Genomic DNA, 20,326 nt, shown 5'->3' on the forward strand with positions numbered 1-20,326 from the left:
CGAAAATATATATATATGAAAAAGAAGATTTGGTATGATTGCCAATTAGATAACTCTCCACAAGAGACAAAATGATACAGAATGTATATATATTGATATAAAAAGATGTGGCATGAGTCCCAATGAGACAACTCTCTATCCAAGTCATAATTTATAAAAGTAAACCATTATAGGTCAAAGTACGGAAAGGCACTATAAGCATACAGTATTAACAATCCATTTAAAAGAAGTACTAAAAGGAAAAGTTTTATTTCAATTAAATTTTATATAAAAATATTGTCTCATTGCAAATAACATAGTACACAGAAAAAAGTAAAAAAAAAAATACAAAAGATACCAAGAGACCATTTTTACAATACCCGGCGACAAATTGCTAACGAATACAATACTTGTATGTAAAATTTAGAATGGAAACGGGGAATGTGTCAAATAGACAACAACCCACCAAGAGAGCAGAAAACAGCCGAAGGCCACCAATGGGTCTTCAACACATCGAGAAAATCCCGCACCCGGAGTCGTACTTCAGGTGGCCCCTAAACAAATATGTTTTCGTTTTCTCGATGTACGGTTTTCCATCCACACAAGCCTTCTCATTTGCATAGTTATACCTTATTTCGAGTAGCTAGCGAATCAAATCTCTGCAGTGTCCATCTACCAAACAAGGTGACAAATAACTTGGGCAAAGAAATTAAAGCAACACATGATTTGAACAGGACGGTTTACACTACTTTCTACAACACAATTGCTAATGTACAAATGTAGCTATAAAGAACACCTAAATGTCAAATAAACTTAATGTAATTTTTTTCCCTCCAATTGCAAGTTATTTCAAGCATAACTGCCAAGTTTTGTCTCAGTCAGATCTATAGTTTCAGAGAAAATCACTATAATGTAAGGCCATATCCTACGGCAATTTCAGTCTAATTTCTTCGACAAATCCAAATTTCAGTGTATCATTATAAAATGCAGTGTTGACTAATATCTGATCAAAAACTCATGATCTATGCATTCAAACAATTAAATAGAATACAAAAGACAACTTTTAGATGATAAACAATTTTATTGCACCTTTTAGAGTTCATTTGAAGGTCTGTTTTGGTCTGTTTTGGTCCATTTTTCCTCCTTCCTTCCTTTTTCATCAAAACTTGATATCTTTTGTCTAAAAAATAAAATAAATGTGATTATTTCCCCACAAAAATGATATAAATGTAATGTTAAATCAATAATTAAAGTGTTTTAGCTGAAAGAACTGTCTCTATAAATGTTAACAGTCTACACGGAAGTTTCTAGAAGCCCTTATGTGTAACTCGAGTTTTTAGTCTGTTCGCCTAGTGTGACAAATAACGGTTCCCTTTCAGTCAACCCTTTATTGTTACTGGTATCAAAGTCTTTTTATTTACTCATAACAGTATATTTCTAATAGATTGACACAAAGTGTCCACTTTCTTGTATTTTACATTAGAAAATGGGGAGAAAGAGTAATAAAAAATACCTCAAAATGTTTTTAAAAAGGGTTATGTCCCTTGGAATGCTGGTACAAAAAATAATTGGTAAGAATTATAAAGTTTAAGTATGTGAGACTGGATTCTGATGTGTATAAATCCAGGGCAAATAAGTGTTTAGATGATTTATTGTCTGTGCAAAATGTAGATGGCACAATGGCAAATTGTAAACTTTTGCGGCCAAAAAAAACACAAAAAACATGATGATAGTTGATACTTACTTTAATGCTGAAGTGTCATCTGCAGACCAATTCACATATAAGATTTTTCAACAGAATGCTCTTCAGAACATGTGAACACTGAAATAAAAAATTCACATGTTGTATAAACAAAACTGTTAGGGTATTATTTAAAATTTAACACAGTAAACTAAATACAGCTTTGTCTGTCCACCCATTTGACTTAGAAAACACCCGTAAACCCCCATTTCAAGGCAATTTTACCTCAAACGTGCTTTCTGTGTCTCAATCCATTCCGAATAGTCCATGTTTACAATGTATGAACTGGTTTATTAATAACTTTTAAAAATGAAAGTACAATAAGGTCACGAGTGCACATGTAGTTTCCCTAAATAGGTGTAATACCACCATTGATTTTTCCCTATTAGTCTTTGTTAAATTGGTACTTTTAAAAAAAATGTACAGAATTTACCTTTATTTCAACCAAAGAAATACTTTGCATGAACAAAGTTTAATCCTTTCCAGTGCTACAGTGAAAATTTCACACTACATTTCATTGCATATAAGAAAGTAACCTGCACCGGAAGTAAACAATCACATTTTTACCAGGTTATTTACTGGTTACCTGCTTTGGCAACTATGTAACCTTAACTTTCCAAAATATTTTATAAGACCATCAAATAAAAAAAGAATGATGCTTTCAGACACCCAACATACATGTTTATGACTCAGAAAAATTTAAGTGCATTGAAATGCAGGGTTAATTTTCTACAACTGTCAAATTCAAGGGAATATTTTTTTAGACCTACTTTCGTATGCAACCGGATGTGGCGTATCATGATTTGGTGGTATTACACCTATATGATTGGATCTTTTGTAATGAACAAAAAAAAAAAAAAAATGAAAACGAAATCGACAACATTTATGTTTATTTGCATTTGTCACATCATGCACATTGCGGATAAAGAACATTTTTTTTATTGAATAAGTGCTCAAGTCTATCACACATATAGCCGTTGCTGAAAAAAGACTCAAGAGATTTATTGAGTTTAAGGATATCATTTTTCAGTACTTTATTCTAATAAGGACATAACAGTAAAAATGTTGGGTGGAAAATCTAGTCTGATATTGAAATATTCACAACAACCTTATATTTACAGTGAAGATGCTGCAAATTGCTTCGAAAGTGTTCTTATTTAAAAGTCTGTGGTATTTGTAGCTCTGTACAATAAACTTGTTTTAATGCAAGGGTACTTTTTCAAAACAGTTTCATTTGAACATATTATAACAAACCGTACAAACTATGAAATGTATATGAGGGTCTGGAGGGGTTTTACAGATTAGAAAAATAAGACAAAGCGTGCCGAAAAAGGACAAAACGTAGAAATAATAAGTAAAAGTAGGCCCATAACATAAAAAATGGAGAATATTATAGTTTTGAATTATAAAAAACACAGAATAAGGGTCAAATAAATATAGAATAGAGAAAATTTATTTAAAAAAAACCGTAAGAATAATAAAAATGACAAACAATGAGCGACCCCTTTTCATACCCTCGTACATGAATGGTTATATAAAAAAGGTGGATTTTCGTATATCCAGTAGGTGAGCAGTCGTTTTCGTATTGTTGCAGTCAATCTAGTTGTTCTTAGCTAGCATGGATACTTACATTTATCCTGCATTTGGGTGTTCTACTATACAGATACAGCCCTACAGATACATGTATCTCTATGCTGTATCTGTATGCTATACAGATATCGCTTTAAAGCTCCGTCATCTGTATTGCAGTAGTCGCATTCAAATGACGTATTAATTGCGAACTAACGATTTCTTTTATACGTTCTGTTTGTTTTCAAACATTTCTTTAGTGCTAACAATCTGCCCAATTTTCTGATACATACACACATGAACAGCAGTCTTTTCTCCGATGACAACTATCAATTTCAAAGCTTGAACCATGTCATGTGTTTTTGTGTCTTTCAAAACACAAATACTATACAAAATTAATTGCAAGATAAAGACAATAACTGTTTAGTGTCTTTAAATATCAGTTGTATTTGTACTCGGCTCGATACAGGTGTAGTAGCTCGCTAAAAGCTCGCATACACCTTGTTTCCTAGCCTCGTACAAATACAGCTGATATTTAAAGACACTAAACAGTTATTGTCTGTGTATAGATATCGTTGGTTATCTCAACGAGATTGATTTTCTTGCTTGAGCCGGTTACGGCGAAAGCAAAAAAATCAATCAAGTTGAGTTGACCAATGATAATCTGTTTATCGCTATTTTACCTATGACAATGTTGTCAATTTCATGTCAATTTCATTAGCAACGCCACGTGGCTCCTTAGTTTCTAGCGATAATTTTCCATCTCAAGCGAATAACATGATATGAAAATTATCAGAAAAAAAAGATCAAAGGAAAAATGCACAAAATAGCGATAATATAAGTTACATATGGTACATGTAGTAGGAAACCTGATATGGAGCGATAGCTAAATAATTGAGGCTCGAGCCCATTTGGAATTTTCTGACACCATAAACGTATCATATACCAATATACCGTGTTATATGGAGAATATAGACGTTGTTGTAAAAAATTAATATTTTTCAGTTGTTATCACACTGTCAAAATGATCTGATCGTCAGTATCAATAATTTCATCAATACTGGTGACGGGTGTACTATTATATACCACATCATGGAACAAACTTTTAGTGGTATATACAAAATCAAATCGATATATATACAGACGGTAAAGCTTGTTTAGCTGGAAAAGCTCAGGTCGTTAAAAGGACTCCTAGTACTATTGCTTATCGCGTATCTAGAATATATAACACGCCCATCTATCTTTGGATTTTGTTATGGAATTGTTGGTCCTCAATGCTTTTCATCTTCAGCCTCAACCTTTATTTGTCTTTTTAAACTTTTTTTATTCGAGCGTCACTGAGGGATTCGCTACCAATGCTTTCCGTTTACACTTTGTTCCGTTTTTTCTTTCTGTTCATGTCTCTGTTTATAATTATTGCCTCTTGGAGTAAGAATAACCCTGTTAACGCATGTGTTACTATTCTTCCTTAGACTGATACCCTGATACCTATTTGCTACTTATTCATTCCTTATTAGGTTTATATACGTTGCTCTTTTTTAATGATTTTTTTCTGTTATTTTATGAGACTGGTGTAAGTAATTTGTTCGGTGAGGAGATAATACCCCGTTAACGTGTATGATTTATACAGTCCAAATTTTATGGTACTTTACTGAAACACAATATTTAGTATCTTTTTTGCTGTCTGACTGTTTTTTCTTTCTCTCCCTTCTCTGCAGTATATTTTTAGACAATTTGGCCTTAAAATGTTCTTAAAGATTTTCTCTTCTGGTCATTTCCCCTCCTAGATTTAGAGTTATTTCAAACCACTTTAAACAAATGAAAGTCGTTTTAATGTGTACAGATAACCTCAAAGGGTGTAAATAGTGAGGCCTCATTGTGATTTTTGAAAGCGCTGTTCCTTTGCTTTTTGTGTGTTTTTTATCTGCGCATGTACTAATTGTCATGGTGGATATCCCATATGCTTTTATTTGTATTTCTCTTAAAGTCATGTAAATAGATATTAGTGTAGGAAAAGCGTTTAATTCACTGACTGTCCTATCCATAATATGTTAATGAATTTAGAATTTCACAACAGAAAATTAAACCATAATTATTCCAGGTCACAATTTCATCTTTAAGAGTTACAAACTAGAACGAAAGTATGTAACTATTGTTCTAAACTATAAAATAGAACTAATCAGAGGAAATACACTCAGTAAGGAAAAGCACTTCTGTATGTCAAAGGTATAGATCTTATATGAACTGTTATTTTTTAGAATACAATACACATAAAAATTTGTATTTGTTGAAAAAGTATAAGGTAATAATCACCAATGTCTTCAAGTATTAATGTTTTTACTATTACAACTAATTTAAAGAAGGCAAAATGTTTTTTTTTAACAAAATCAAAATCAACTGCACTGCCGGAGTTCACGACATCTCTGCATCATTCTTATATTGTTATCCATTTATCTGTTATGCATAGCTATACTATATATGGAAGTAGAACACCAACATCGATTACAGAAGTTTTAACACTATGTTCATAACTCCATTTAAGGCCAAGAATTAACATGTGTAAGGGTGTTTTATTTTCAGCAAAATTTGTAAGTTACTTTATTCTGTATACTAAAAAAACAGGAATGTTTTAACCTTACTTACACATGTACATGAATAATAAAAATATATAGTTAAGTAATTTAATGTATTAATATGAAACAACTGCATTAGGAGAAAGTTTAGAATGTCTGACATCAAAAAGAAAAAGTCTGTTCCAGAACTACGAAAATTTAGTATTTTTACGGGATTAGACGAATCGGCAAAGGATAAAGAAGCACACGCTTATGACAATCCTGCCTTATACAATGGAGAAACATGGAACGAAGCTGAATTAAGGTAGGAATACTAAAATGTATAACTCATTCTTACTGAAGAAATTTTTCTAATTTTTTTTTATTTACACTCTGTTACTATTTGTTATAACTGCTTTTTTGAAACCATTCAACGTGAAACTATATCTTGCATGATTTTGACAACAAACTTCGGGGGACATCTGTATATTTGGCAACAGCCGTATATCTTCAGCTTCATATTTATAGTCTTCGACAGTGAGACCAACGGAAATATCATGCCGCATGATTGCGTAAGAACTTTATTTAGATAATTTAGTTGACAATCGAACAAATAGTTAATGCGTATATAGAATACGGAAATGATAAATACATCATGTCTACGAATAAATTGATCAAGTATAGATAATTTATTCAGGGTTACTTGTATGTATACAAGTTGGGTTGTAACATTTAGTACATGTCAGGGGTAACTTGATCTTCAGGACGAGGTGATCAGAAAGATATACTTTATTCTGGTGTATAATGACATGGCAACTGCATGAAATAAATAAATTACATGTTCAATGATTTGATGTTATATAAGAATGCAATACAAATTTTACTTGATTAAACAACTGAAAAAAGACATAGATACTTCCTTCGCTGTATACACGAATATAGTTCCTTAAACATTATATTTAGTAAACAGTGACATTGAAAGACAACTTGAAATGGTTGTGTCTGAGTGCATAATTGATAAAGGTCTTAATTTTCTTCCATACTGGAGGACATTTAACCGTTGTTCCTTTCAAACTTCATGGCTAAAATTTTGCAAGGTGCATATATCAGTAGGTATAACATTTGAGTGTACAAATGTACACGTAATATATGATTTGTTTAAACCGTAAAGTTTGTTGTACACATAAGCCAAAACAATGTGTGGTGTTTAAAATAAAATATTAAAGGCAAATTCATTATATTACAGTGAATATGAAATAACACAAGATGTGACAAATGGCTTTACCAGTGGAGAAATACAAGGTTCGCGGAAATATTCTACAGCTTTAAAAGTTCTGAAGCCCTTCAGACCATCTTCAAAGTAAGCCGTAAAGTTGTATAGTTTCTAGCATGTCTCAAGTATCAAACAATAGTTGCAAAAAAAAAAAACCAACCAATTTTCTATTTCGAAAGCTTATTAAAAAAATGATTATTCTGATAGACGAACTAGGGGTTTTGGTGGACAAACAGTGCTCAATCTGTTCCCAGCAATAGTTTTATTTGTGACATTGGTCATGTAGGTAAGCTGAAGGAACCAGTCAACCAAACATTGATTGTACTTTATAACTTGCAAAGCACGTAACAAAACAAAATTAACTTAAAAATATTTGATATTCGAAACATTGAGTATAATATTTTTACAAAATGTAAATTAAAGAAGTTATTATTGTATACTATTGTATCGGTTTTCAAATTCATTTACTATAAAAGTTACCTTCTTATGTGATACAGATATATATATTTTTATATATATATATAAATGTTTTTTCATTATCTTTAGGGATGGTAAAATACCCATTAATAAGGCTGGTTTATTGTCATACATGTTTATGACCTGGATGACACCCCTGGTCATGAAGATGTTTAAACATAGAGATGAGGATCTAAAAGAGGAAGACATATGGGAGTGTTCAGATTATGAGGCTTCCAAAATTAATACAGACAGGTGAACATATGACAGTTTTTGGCCAGTTTTTAATTTCTTGTGTATGTTGTTAAATCGGAATCAACTGAGACATGCTTATAAGTGGGATGTGGGGTAGATGCTTGGAGAAAAAAATGTCTAAAAAATTAAAAGAACAACTGTAGTACGGGGAAAAAGTGACGATGGGTCCAAGACAAACCAAAACAAAGATACGTTTATGGATGAAAATTTACTTGTTAAAGATACGTAGAACAAGGTATTGGGTGGAACGGCGTCGCAAACGTCTCACATATCAAAAAGATGCCAAAATCAATAGTTTTGTCTTCCAAACATTTAGGCCATAATTTATATACCGGAACTGCTGCAGAAATTTTTTTGCTACTCCTCGCTTAAGCTGTGTCTATTATTACACAGACACGTAATGACCGCCTCCGAAATTTATGAACTATTATTGGACTACAATGTCTTTATTAATGCTATCAATTATAATAACATGTTCTAACATGAAAAAGACGGAAAAGTAAGAATGAATATATGGAGATAAGATATTTTGTATAACCCCAACACCCTCTCACCTAAAATGGAAGCAAACACTACCTTGCACCAAAATATCATAATTGAAATCAATAACTAGATTTCGATTTCAAAGTGCTCGTAATGGTATAAACACAGGCACTTATTTCAGAAAAAAATTTCCTATATACCTGAATTGAGATATACTTTTTTTCAGACTAGAAGCATTATGGAAAGATGAAGTGAAATCAAAAGGAGAGAACAAAGCTTCATTTCTACGCTGTTGGTTGAAGTTCTGCCAGACTAGAATTTTAGTCAGCTTGATTATTGTAGCAGTTAACGCTCTGTCAACTTTTCTGGTATCGGTATGTATATTTTTCGTAACGATTTCAAATGGGTTACAAAACAAAATTAAAAATTTAGTAACTATCAAATATAACTTGAAATACATGGGTAACTATCCCTAAAGTTAATGTATTATAGTATTAACACAACTATATAAACGCGGATCTAGCCACATTGAGAAAAGTGGGATTCTAACACTCTAACACAATAAAAAGTTGGAAAAGAGGTGTTCCAATTACCGAAACATCACCTGGATCCACCAATTCCGTTATGAATTTCAAATTTATTTAGTGCCTTCAAGATCACAAAGTTAATCTGTGAAATACTTCAATACAAACAGCGCATTTATATCTAAGTTTACAAAAGTTTAAGTGCACAAGACTTGAAAGTGATGTAACACATTCCATATTCTTATTATTGTGAATTTCGAGGCATCAAAACTGCAAAGATGCGTACATATATGTGAAAAACGCAACTGTTTAAAATCAACCATAAAGAAATATATTTAATTTATAACTTTTAAAAATGTAAGTATTTTTTAAGGTATTTTTTTGTAGGGATTCATCATAAATGAATTAATTGCTTATCTTGAATCAGTTGATGATAATATCCTATATGGAATTGGACTCGTCGTCACCATGATGGCAGCAAACGTAGTTAGAGCTGGCACCTTCTGTGTAATCATTATGTTTGGTGCTCAAACAGGTATTACTGTTGTGTGTTTATGGTTGTAAGACCATCAATAATTGTTAAAATGAGAAGTTTGGGATAAAACAGAAGATATCGATGGGACAATGATATGTTAATAAACAATAGCAATTTGATAAAATAGAAATAAAATGGATTATACAAAAAATATAAATTAAGTAACTTATAAACAGCGGTATACTACTGTTGCCTTTATTTAATAAAGATATCATATGAAATACAGGGGGAACTAGCCCTGGATTTTTGGTCGTAAAACTTTCGACTAGAAGCATTGTAAATCAAAGGCTTGTATATGTATTGTATAATATACTAGACGAGGATAATTAAGATAGTAAATCAAACTGTAACGTTTTGTAATGTTGGTGGACTGTGATGAAGGGAAACGAAAGTTGTATATTGGTCTTTCATTGCATAACCCTGTCAACCCTGTTTTATCTGTAGTATTTTTTTTTTAAATATCCTTACTTCATATTATACAGCATTCGTGTACTATATAGTTATTTACTCAGTATATTATCCGTCTTATGAATCCTCATTTCATTTATTGTCTTCTTATAAAAATTAGTATATTGATTGTGTTTGTGAATTTGTTATTTGTTGTATGAAGGAAAACCACGATGCCTTCGGTCAACGTATATCAATATTTGTAGCAAGGCTTCACCAGTTTTTGAGTTCTATTGAAATAATTGGCATATTTATTGTTGATACTTCAAGCTATATAGTAGATTTACCATGTCTTATGAGATTAAAGCATCTAATATTGATTATATATAAAAAAGGAAAAGATTTGGTTATCTTTTTTTTAATACTAAGTTTGAAGATTTCCTAGTAAACCGAAGAAAAAATAACGATTTACATATATATCTGAAATCCACCTTTTAACCAAACAATTTTAATCTGATGCATATATGTCTGTCAGAAAAAAAGGCTTTTATTGTATATTTACAGGTATAAGGTTTATTGTATCATATTTACAGGTATAAGGTTTATTGTATCATATTTACAGGTATAAGGTTTATTGTATCATATTTACAGGTATAAGGTTTATTGTATCATATTTACAGGTATAAGGTTCAGGGCTGGATTTCTTGGATTGGCATATCGAAAACTTCTCAGACTTCAAAAAATTAAAGGAAAACGTTTAGCTGAGGTAATGTTTAAAATTTTCAGGACACAATTTCACCATAATATGAGATTTACCAATATATATACAGTTTTAAAAAGATTTTCTAAGAAAGATACGAATAAATTTGAGAAAGAAGAAACTGGTCATGAAAATCAAAATGATCGATAACCAATAGAATCATATGTAGGGAATCAATCAGAAAAGTAGGATGGTTTTCAAGGACGGGGCAATTTCGCTCTCACTTTTAAACGGAAATGCAAAATCATTGATTAAACTCTTTGAATATGCATATACCTAGCTATATTTCTGGTTTAGAATAACGTGTATTGCGTCAGCATATTCCGCAATTTAACACAATTCCATAGCGAATAACAAAAAACACCATTTGATTTAATCAAACAGCAGATGAGTTAGCTGGTAAAGTGTAATGGTTTTCCCGAAAATATCAAATTTAACTATTGTACAATTATCATATCAAAATTCAATCGCATAGATTTTAATTCTTACATTTCATTACCTGGATACATATGCAAAGAAGAATGCAAACGTGTTGTCAGACTGTTTTTTGGCATCATATGCAATCAAGACAATACGCTTTAGCAAGATGTTAGAATTATATACAATTCATGAAATATATTCTTACTTGTATTTTTAGGTTATCAACATTTTTGGAGGAGATGCTATCCGTGTATACGTAAACTGTGTTACATTTGTATACATTCTCGCTCTGCCAATATACATGATTATCGGTGCTGGATATACATATTACCTGCTAGGACCCTGGTGTTTCATTGCCATGGGGATATTTGTGTTGTGCTACATACTCCAGGTACAAAGTCTGCTCTCACAGTGTTAAAATTTTAGATAATCATTCCAGAAAGCTACCCATGTTCAAACTTATTATGTTTTGACGTTTGATTGATAAAATATTTGATCACAATATACAAAGATTGAAAATAATAAGACATCATTTCTTTTACAAATATTTCATTCAAATAAATCATAAATATTTATATTTTACAAATGTGATCAAGACAATATAATTGCCTCGAGAAGTATTTTACCTTTACTGTTGGGATTGTTTGGTTTCAATTTCTTTTGCATGTAATTTCTATTTTCTAGGGAGTGTTGACTAAAGGCGTCGAAATTATGCGCAGAAAAACGCTTCAACATACGGACAAACGTGTATGTATTAAATATTTTAAGCTTCCAATACATTAAAAAACTTTTTTTTTTTCACAAACCGAAAACAAATATATTTGAAAAATTAAAATATTAAGTTTGATATAAAATACTTTAAATGAAGACGTCTCGCTCATTTTAGGTTAGGAAAATGACGGAGGTTCTTAACAGTATGAAGTTGCTGAAGATGTACGCATGGGAAGAACCATTTGAACACACAATATCTGGTAATGTAGTCTTTGATGCATATAGTGTTAACTTTTACAACATTCAATTTGAGTTAACCAATAATTATTTAACCTCATCTTACATTTAACTAGCATAAGGGAGGTGAAGGTCTTTTCAAACAACATGATTGTAAAAGATTTAGGCGAGGGCTTTATAATCCAGCAGGGTTCGTTTACCACTTCCGTAAAGTAGTAATACAGGTCTTGAAATGAGTAAAATTTTAAATTTGTATTTTATTTGCAGAAATAAGAAAACAAGAAAAGAAATACTTGCTGTACGCTGCCATTATGAATTCAATAAGTGCAGCTGTTATCCCCGTTACTCCAACACTAGCATCGGTGGCAACTATATCTACGTTTAGAGCTTTTGGAAATGAAATATCTGCTTCAACTGTAAGTATACTTTGTATACCTTAATTGATGCCAGTTGTTACAAAATTTTGAACAACAAACATGCAAAGTATAAATAGACTTATTAAATTTGGACGAAAGATATCAGAGGAAGAGTCAAACTCATAGATAGAAAATAAAATGACAAAGCCATGGCTAAAATAAAAAATAAAACAAGCAGACAAACAATAGTACAAAAGAAACAACATAGAAAACTAAAGACTGAGCAACACGAACCCCGCCAAAAACTGGGGGTGACCTCAGGTGCTCCAGAGGTAAGGAGATCCTGCTCCATATTAAATGACACTTCACTAAATTTTACCAAAGTCAATTTAACTTTAATATCAAAATGCTCATCAAAGTGCTTTTCTAAAGAAAAGAAGAATGTACATTAAAGATTCCAATATTTTTATTTGTATAACAACGGGAACTTTTCACTTGCTGAAGACTTGTTTCTTTAACAACCAGGGCTAATTCTAATTACTTTTACTTCGGATTGAGGCTTTTTAAATTCAGGATAATCTTATGGTGATTTTCTATAAAATAAAATAAAAAAATACATAGCATTCATATGTTTGAATTTTTCGTTTACTTTGCAGGCATTTGCAGTAGTTGGCACTTTGAATTTTCTAAGAATTATCGTTGCTTTGATTCCGTATGCAACGAGAATTCTTGGCGAAGTTCGTGTTAGTTTTACCAGACTAAAGGTATAGGGCTAAAGATATTGTTCTGCCTTCCTGATCCTGCCAGTAAAGCCTATAACATTCCTGTCTTTTCAATCATTTTTGTCAGTTGTGCTTTCAGAACCAGCTTAACAGACCTCTCGAAGCAAATTTCTGTGCAAAACCTGTATACAATGTCCGATTTCCAACCCTTTCTAATTATCTAAACCCACCCTTGTGAGTAATATATGATATATTAAGTTGTGTTTATTGTGAAATTAATTAGACAGTTGAAAAGTATGAGAAGTTGAATATCCCTATACATAACTGCATTACATAAAAGTGTCATATGATTCTGTAATTTTGATTGGACAAGCAACGTTTTTCAAACGTTACATTTTTTATTCCGTATGAAATTCAATATCAAGGAATGTCCATGTAATTGTGACAACGTGTAAAACTATATGACTTTGTTCAAATAGAAAATCAAATGAAATGCTTTATGTTAAAACTTGTAATTTCAAGTTTATTGCATATAAATTGGATTATCATAAATGAATATTTCTTTTTGTCATTTTATAGGGTTGTAAAAGCGATTTATGTGCGCTACTATTTGTTAAACTAAGGGTGCATTTATTCTAACCAAAGTTTCGGAAACGTTTTTCTGTCGGTTGGTATAGTTTGATAAACGTTGCAAAAATAGAAAGAAATTCATCGTTTAATCAGTGATTACTTAACCTGTTTGAACAGTCAAAAATGCATGCTAATGTTGTTTGTATGTAAACTTATTACGCGGTAAAATAGCTTCCGTGGAAGATGGTATAGACACTGAGGACATCGATCCTCTATGCATATTTACCTTTATAGTCAGTACATCGTCTTCATCAGATGAATATATGAAGATAAGATCTAGCAAGTATGAAGATAAGAATATATAAAGATAGTGATGATAAAGCCTTTTTATTGATAAAAAGCAGCAATGAAAGAAAGGACGGCAATACATAAATTTGATTAATTTGAGATATTGCTTTGAGTTATAAAAATCATGAACATATCTCTCTTTTAGTGGGAAAAATATGTATAAATAATTCATTAAATGTTAGAAAGAAATGCAGCGTTTGTACTAAAAAACGACGAACTACAAACTGTTGACGCATTTCCAAAGAGTATGTAGATTGTCAAAGTTTATGTAAACAAACAAAAACATAATGTTTATTATTGAGAAATCATTTTCGTTTTTCATAATTCTAACGAAAATTAGTTACTGTAAGTACCTCTTTAAACGATTTCATTTGCGAGACTAGGACTGCATTTCTTTCTTACCAAAGTTTTGTTAAAAAATGTGTGCCGTTTGTTATTGTTTGTTAAACGATACAAACATAGAAACAAATGTATCTTTAAATAAGTGTTTACTGACCCTGTTTGAACTGTCAAAAACGCATGTGTGTGTTGTTTGTATTTGAACATATTATGCGGGGGAAATCGCCTCCGTAGAAGATGTTATAGACGAAGAGTAACCGCTCCTCTATGCATATTTATTTTTATTGGCAGTTCTTCATCTTCATCAGTTGAATGTATAAAGATAGTGATTAAAAAGCCTTTTTTTAATGAAATAAAGGAGGACAATACATAACTTTGAGTAAATTTAGACATTCTTTTGAGATATGACAAGCTAGAACAAACATCTTTTTTAGTGCGAAAACTATGTTTATATAATTGATTTTATGTTAAAGCAAGATGGTTAAAGTTAAAAAAAAAAAAAAAGAAATGCATCGTTTGTACTAACAAACGATGAACGACAAACTGTGGATGCATTTGCTGCACGTGTATAGATTGTCAAAGTTTAGAAAAAAATGATCTAACCGTGTGCTCGCTGAACCGTTTGTATCGTTTGTTTTAGAAAGAAATGCGCTCTAGATTCTATTAGCTATACATGTAGAATTAGAATGTTATCACTAGCATTGAACATGATGTCATTTTAAATGGTGTTACTTACATTAAAATGACAATCAAAATCTTTAAACCAAAAAATTACAAGCCGGTCATTGACGATTTGACCCATTTTTCAAAGAATAGTTTTATATTATACTACGTTATAACCGTTTTTTTCCCGTTTAGCGACTTCTCGTTCAAGAAGAGTTTAAGCCACACAGTGATAAATGTATGAACCAAGATAATGCAGTAGAATTGGACAACGCGTTCTTTATGTGGGAAGATGCAAGTATTTTAGAAATGGGAGCGAAAGCAAAAGCTAAAATGGAGGCAAAAAATAAAGAAAAAAATCGAAGAGGTACAACATAGTCTTTTATTTTACCTTTATGTAATCTGTCAATCATGTAATATTATATTTTTAAATTACCCGAGGGTATCACCAACCCAGTAGTCAGCACTTCTATGCTGACATGAATTGTCAATGGTATAGTCATATTTATAAATTAACTGTTTACAAAACTTTTGAATTTTTGAAATACTAAGGCTTAGTTTTCTACCTCAGGAATAGATTACCTTAGCTGTGTTTGACATAACTTTTAGGATTTTTGGTCCTAAATGCTCTTCAACTGTGTACTTTATTTAACCTTTCTAGCTGTTTTTGGATTCGAGCGTCACTGGTGAGTTTTTTGTAGACGAAACGCGCGTCTGGCTGAATCACAAAATTTAATCCTTGCTTTCTATGATGAGTTTATCTATAGAAAGATATATTTAAATAAAAAAAAAGAAAATATTAATTTCACTTATATCCTTTTGATTAATTGTATATACATTTGTTCTGAAACGCTGCTATGCTTTTTACAGCTTCAAGGGGATCATTTAACATAGAGAAAATGAATTTTACAGCACAAAAGGTAATACATATTTTTTTTTAATTTAATTACTTTTTAAAATCTATATTATGGCGTGTTTAAGCAATCTGTTATGCTTCAAGAAATGAATTTGTATTTCGAAAGACTAACTTACTTATATACTACATATATATCTACAAAAGAGGGGCGAAAGATACCAGAGGGACTGCCAAACAAACTCATAGATCGAAAATACACTGACAACGCGATGGCTTAAAAAGAAGAAGACAAACAAACAAACAATATCACACAAGACACACCATAGAAATCTAAAGATTAAGTAACGCGTACCCCACCAAAAACTGGGAGTGATTTCAGCTACTCCGGAAGTGTAAGTAGATCCTGCTCCTTAATGATACAAATGAGCTAATTGTTTGTCCAAGGTAATACAAAATGCAGAGAGATGAAAGTGGAAAAATATTTTGTGTTTATCAAATAGTTTACTGTGAAGCGAACGTCTGTGGTGATGTACTGTTTATGTTTTATTGCAGGGAAAACTGATTGGCATATGTGGCCCTGTTGGTTCAGGGAAGTCATCATTGATGGCAGCTATACTGTCAAGGGTAGTTATTTTAAAACAAATCTTCTGTTTATAGATATGTTCAGAATCAGACTGTCATTCTAGTAAGTTGCAAAACCTGTTTCGAACCAATCGGAAAAACTTTGAGATTTGTCACAAATTAAGAAACCTGATAAATTGGAACATAATGGGGATGTTTTTACAAATAACATTTGAATTTGTGCCTCGCATGATTTATGTACATATAAAGCGAACATTATACATTTATTTCCCATGCCTAAGGGAGATATAAAGTTTTGTTCGACGTCATGTGAGATTGTTTAAACCAATATAAAGTAAAAATCAACATACAGTGGAATAAAATAACTTGAGAAACTTTTGAAATTAAAATGCAAAAAACATAAAACATTGAATTTTGAGAGGTTTAGGTATAACAAGTTATATTTAAATATATCTTCATGTTTAAGACTTGTTTATTTTTCTCATAGTCTGATGTAATTTAGTCTCTCATACATTCACGTATTTTATTGTACTTGTTTCTAACTGTAACAATTTCATTCAGATGCCTTTTATTTCTGGACATGTGGCTGTGAATGGTAGTATTGCATACGCTGCCCAACAAGCTTGGATATTTAACGACACTGTACGAGAAAATATTTTATTCGGAAAATCGTATGATCCAGAAAGGTATGACATTATCAATCTGTTGTTTGCATCCTTATACTTTGTTAAATACCTTATCAATCCATTCACAAAATCAACAAGCATATTTTGGCGTTAATATTGAGTCACTGATAAGGTCTTTGCATCGGAACTAAACACATTTATTCTAAAAACAGTTGTTGGCATGACACGGGTTATGTTCTTCTCATATATGTTATGATGGTATGATACTAAACCCCTAACGGGAAGGATTGTGGCTGATGTTCATATGATGAAATCATAATCTTTCAGTCAGTTTAATTAAAGTCTGAAGCTGGCATGTCAGTTAACTGCTAGTAGTCTGTTGTTATTTATGTATTATTGTCATTTTGTTTATTTTCTTTGGTTACATCTTCTGACATCAGACTCGGATTTCTCTTGAACTGAATTTTAATGTGCGTATTGTTATGCGTTTACTTTACTACATTGGTTAGAGGTATAGGGGGAGGGTTGAGATCTCACAAACATGTTTAACCCCGCCGCATTTTTGCGCCTGTCCCAAGTCAGGAGCCTCTGGCCTTTGTTAGTTTTGTATTATTTTAATTTTTAGTTTCTTGTGTACAATTTGGAAATTAGTATGGCGTTCATTATCACTGGACTAGTATATATTTGTTTAGGGGCCATCTGAAGGACGCCTCCGGGTGCGGGAATCTCTCGCTACATTGAAGACCTGTTGGTGACCCTCTGCTGTTGTTTTTTATTTGGTCGGGTTGTTGTCTCTGACACATTCCCCATTTCCATTCTCAATTTTATTTTTTACAGAGTTTGTCTTTAGTGCCGTGTGGAGGCAGTAGAGTGCTTCCCCGTGCTTCAGGTTTATGCTCTTATAATATACTAGATTATGGAGTGTGTGTCCGAGCGAGAACTGCTCTTATTCATTACTTTAGGAATATTTATCAAAAAGTAGTATTTCAATATTCAGCCCCATTCTACTATTTAATACTGATAGCGTTTGACATTTTTAGCCGAACAAATTTATCCATTTTATATACTTCAATTATTGTATGCTGGTTCATATTCTGGACGCCAATCTTTGCTCCTTTATTATATAATTCACTAACAAAACAATTATAAAGCTTAGAAATGGAAAATTACTAAATACTAAACTTGTTCAAAGGGTATCCACACGTCTTAATCTTCAAAATCGGTTATCTAAAAATACTACCATCGCTAACATTTTTAACAATAAAAATCGTGGTTACCCTTCTATCGATAAGTGTCATGCCACGGTAAGGTCCACGTTTAATGGTCGCACATTTTCTTTAAATTTTGAAACTGATATAACTTGAAAAACAAACAGTATTATTTATTTACTCACATGAAACAAACCGGGGTGTGGTATTCAGTACGTAGGAGAAACTGGACGATATTTATCTAAACGCACTCAAGAACATCTGTATCGTTTTAAAAGACCCAATAAATTCAAAAGTATCATTTACCAACACCTTAAAAAGCACAACCATCCTTTTAAATATTTAGCAGTTCAACCTTTAGAAGTAGTAAATAAGCAGCCTGGTGAATCGCATTCAAAGTTTGTACGATCACGGAAAATAATTGAATTAAATTGGATTAAAAAATTACAGACAGTTTACCCTCTAGGTCTAAATGATAATATCATGGGAATTGGTAATATATCTAGAACCAATTCCGTTAACATTTTGGATATAGTTTCTAAAACTGTTCGTAAAAAACGTTCTCACGGTCGTAGAACAAATCGCAATCAAAGAAAATTTCGGGCCAATCATACCAATATTTCACACCTAATTTCTATTTCAAAAAACAACGGCAGACATTATCTGTTAACAAAACTCTGTTCGTTACCGGTTAAAAAGTTAAATAAAATTTTGGAGGATTGCAACACAATTTCATATAGCAGTCCTAAGTATGAAATTGTTCAAATTATTATGGCATATTGTTATTCTAAATTATTTCCCAAAATTGATCGCCCTGAAGATCATAAAAAACATTTTATTAAAATTAAGTATGTCAATAAAGGCTTTGATTTTGTAAATATTGCCGGTATATTTAACGACCATCTGTTAAAGAACAAATTCCTGGATATTTTGACAATAATGAGCTACCTCTTATTTGTTATATTTACAAGAAATCTACCCGGAAATTTGTGTTTAATTATAATCAATTGTGTAAAGATGTTAATATCAGTGAAAATACACCTACTTCATGTAATTGCAGTAATTCCGAAAATCTTTATGGACCCATTTCCCATGTTATAACAGGAGATCTTAACATCGTTCAAGACCGAGAGTTAAAATCATTCCTCAGTAAAGACCTAAATATCGTCCCCTGTCAATTATTAATTGGAATGAGTGTCGTAATATCATCCACGACTCACTCCATACTTACTGTATGAAATGGATAAAACGGGAAAAAGCTGACAAAAAATCTTTGGACTCTTTTTTTAATTCAGTAATGAAGATAGTTGATATACGTATTCAACATTTTAAAGAACATTTTACTATAAACAATAACAACAATAAACCTATTTCTCGTATCAAACATAAACTAAAAGAACTAGCCAAGGAATTTGTTTTTGTCCCGGCAGATAAAGCTGCTAATAATATTATTATTGTTTGACGTAAATTTTACATTGAGGTTCTGAAAAAGGAAATCACCAATTCAACAACATTCCAACTGACTCCATTTTCAGAAAACGAAATCTGTAACAAACATAAACTTTTAGGCACCGCTTTACAAGCATAGCCAAATACAATGAAAGTCCCAACTATGTATTGGCTTCCGAAGCTACACAAAACCCTTTACAAATATAGATTTATTTCGTTTTCAAGCCATTGTTCAACTACTAAATTGTCTATTCTTCTTACCAGCACACTTGGTACAATTAAAAACCTGATAATAAATTGTTCAAATAAGGCCTTCGAAAATAGTGGAATAAATTACTTTTGGAGTGTCAAGAACTCGTTGGAAGTACTTGATAAATTGCATGCTTATATTGGTGATTTTGAATCTGTTCAAAGTTTTGATTTTTCTACCCTGTATACCACATTGCCTCACATTCTCATTAAGAAAAAATTCACACACGTAATTAAATGGGCATTCAAAAAATCAGAATGTGAATATATATGTTCAAACTCTTTTAGGTCATTTTTTAGTAGCAATAAACAAAAAAACTATGTTAATTGGACATGCTTTGATACTATATATGCCCTTGAATTTTTACTAGATAACATTTTTGTTCGCTTTGGGGATTCCGTATATCGTCAGATTATCGGAATTCCAATGGGGACTAACTGTGCACCACTTATTGCGGACCTGTTTTTGTATTGTT

The 20,326-nt window shown here is 31.6% G+C and overlaps 1 protein-coding gene and 1 long non-coding RNA gene across 2 annotated transcripts in view; one reads left to right on the forward strand and one right to left on the reverse strand.

Moving 5' to 3' along the window:
* Positions 1-1,040: 1,040 nt before the first annotated feature.
* Positions 1,041-2,543, reverse strand: LOC139485336 (uncharacterized). The gene is made up of 3 exons (XR_011655297.1): positions 2,154-2,543; positions 1,724-1,801; positions 1,041-1,159 (listed from the first exon to the last, which is right to left on the reverse strand). It is a non-coding gene; the product is annotated as an uncharacterized lncRNA (long non-coding RNA).
* Positions 2,544-5,399: 2,856 nt separating this feature from the next.
* The window catches only part of LOC139485337 (ATP-binding cassette sub-family C member 5-like), a 29,654-nt gene continuing 14,727 nt past the window's right edge, over positions 5,400-20,326 (forward strand). Inside the window, exons 1-16 of the mRNA XM_071269753.1 lie at positions 5,400-5,515; positions 6,002-6,166; positions 7,088-7,201; positions 7,661-7,825; positions 8,535-8,682; positions 9,220-9,367; positions 10,435-10,520; positions 11,152-11,325; positions 11,619-11,681; positions 11,821-11,905; positions 12,150-12,298; positions 12,895-13,002; positions 15,076-15,247; positions 15,751-15,800; positions 16,289-16,360; positions 16,880-17,004. Coding sequence (XP_071125854.1) covers positions 6,015-6,166; positions 7,088-7,201; positions 7,661-7,825; positions 8,535-8,682; positions 9,220-9,367; positions 10,435-10,520; positions 11,152-11,325; positions 11,619-11,681; positions 11,821-11,905; positions 12,150-12,298; positions 12,895-13,002; positions 15,076-15,247; positions 15,751-15,800; positions 16,289-16,360; positions 16,880-17,004 — 1,811 coding nt within the window. The 5' untranslated portion in view covers positions 5,400-5,515; positions 6,002-6,014. The remainder of the gene's footprint in view (positions 5,516-6,001; positions 6,167-7,087; positions 7,202-7,660; positions 7,826-8,534; positions 8,683-9,219; positions 9,368-10,434; positions 10,521-11,151; positions 11,326-11,618; positions 11,682-11,820; positions 11,906-12,149; positions 12,299-12,894; positions 13,003-15,075; positions 15,248-15,750; positions 15,801-16,288; positions 16,361-16,879; positions 17,005-20,326) is intronic.

Source organism: Mytilus edulis, chromosome 8 (genome assembly GCF_963676685.1).
Source record: "Mytilus edulis chromosome 8, xbMytEdul2.2, whole genome shotgun sequence".
Lineage (NCBI taxonomy): Eukaryota > Metazoa > Mollusca > Bivalvia > Mytilida > Mytilidae > Mytilus > Mytilus edulis.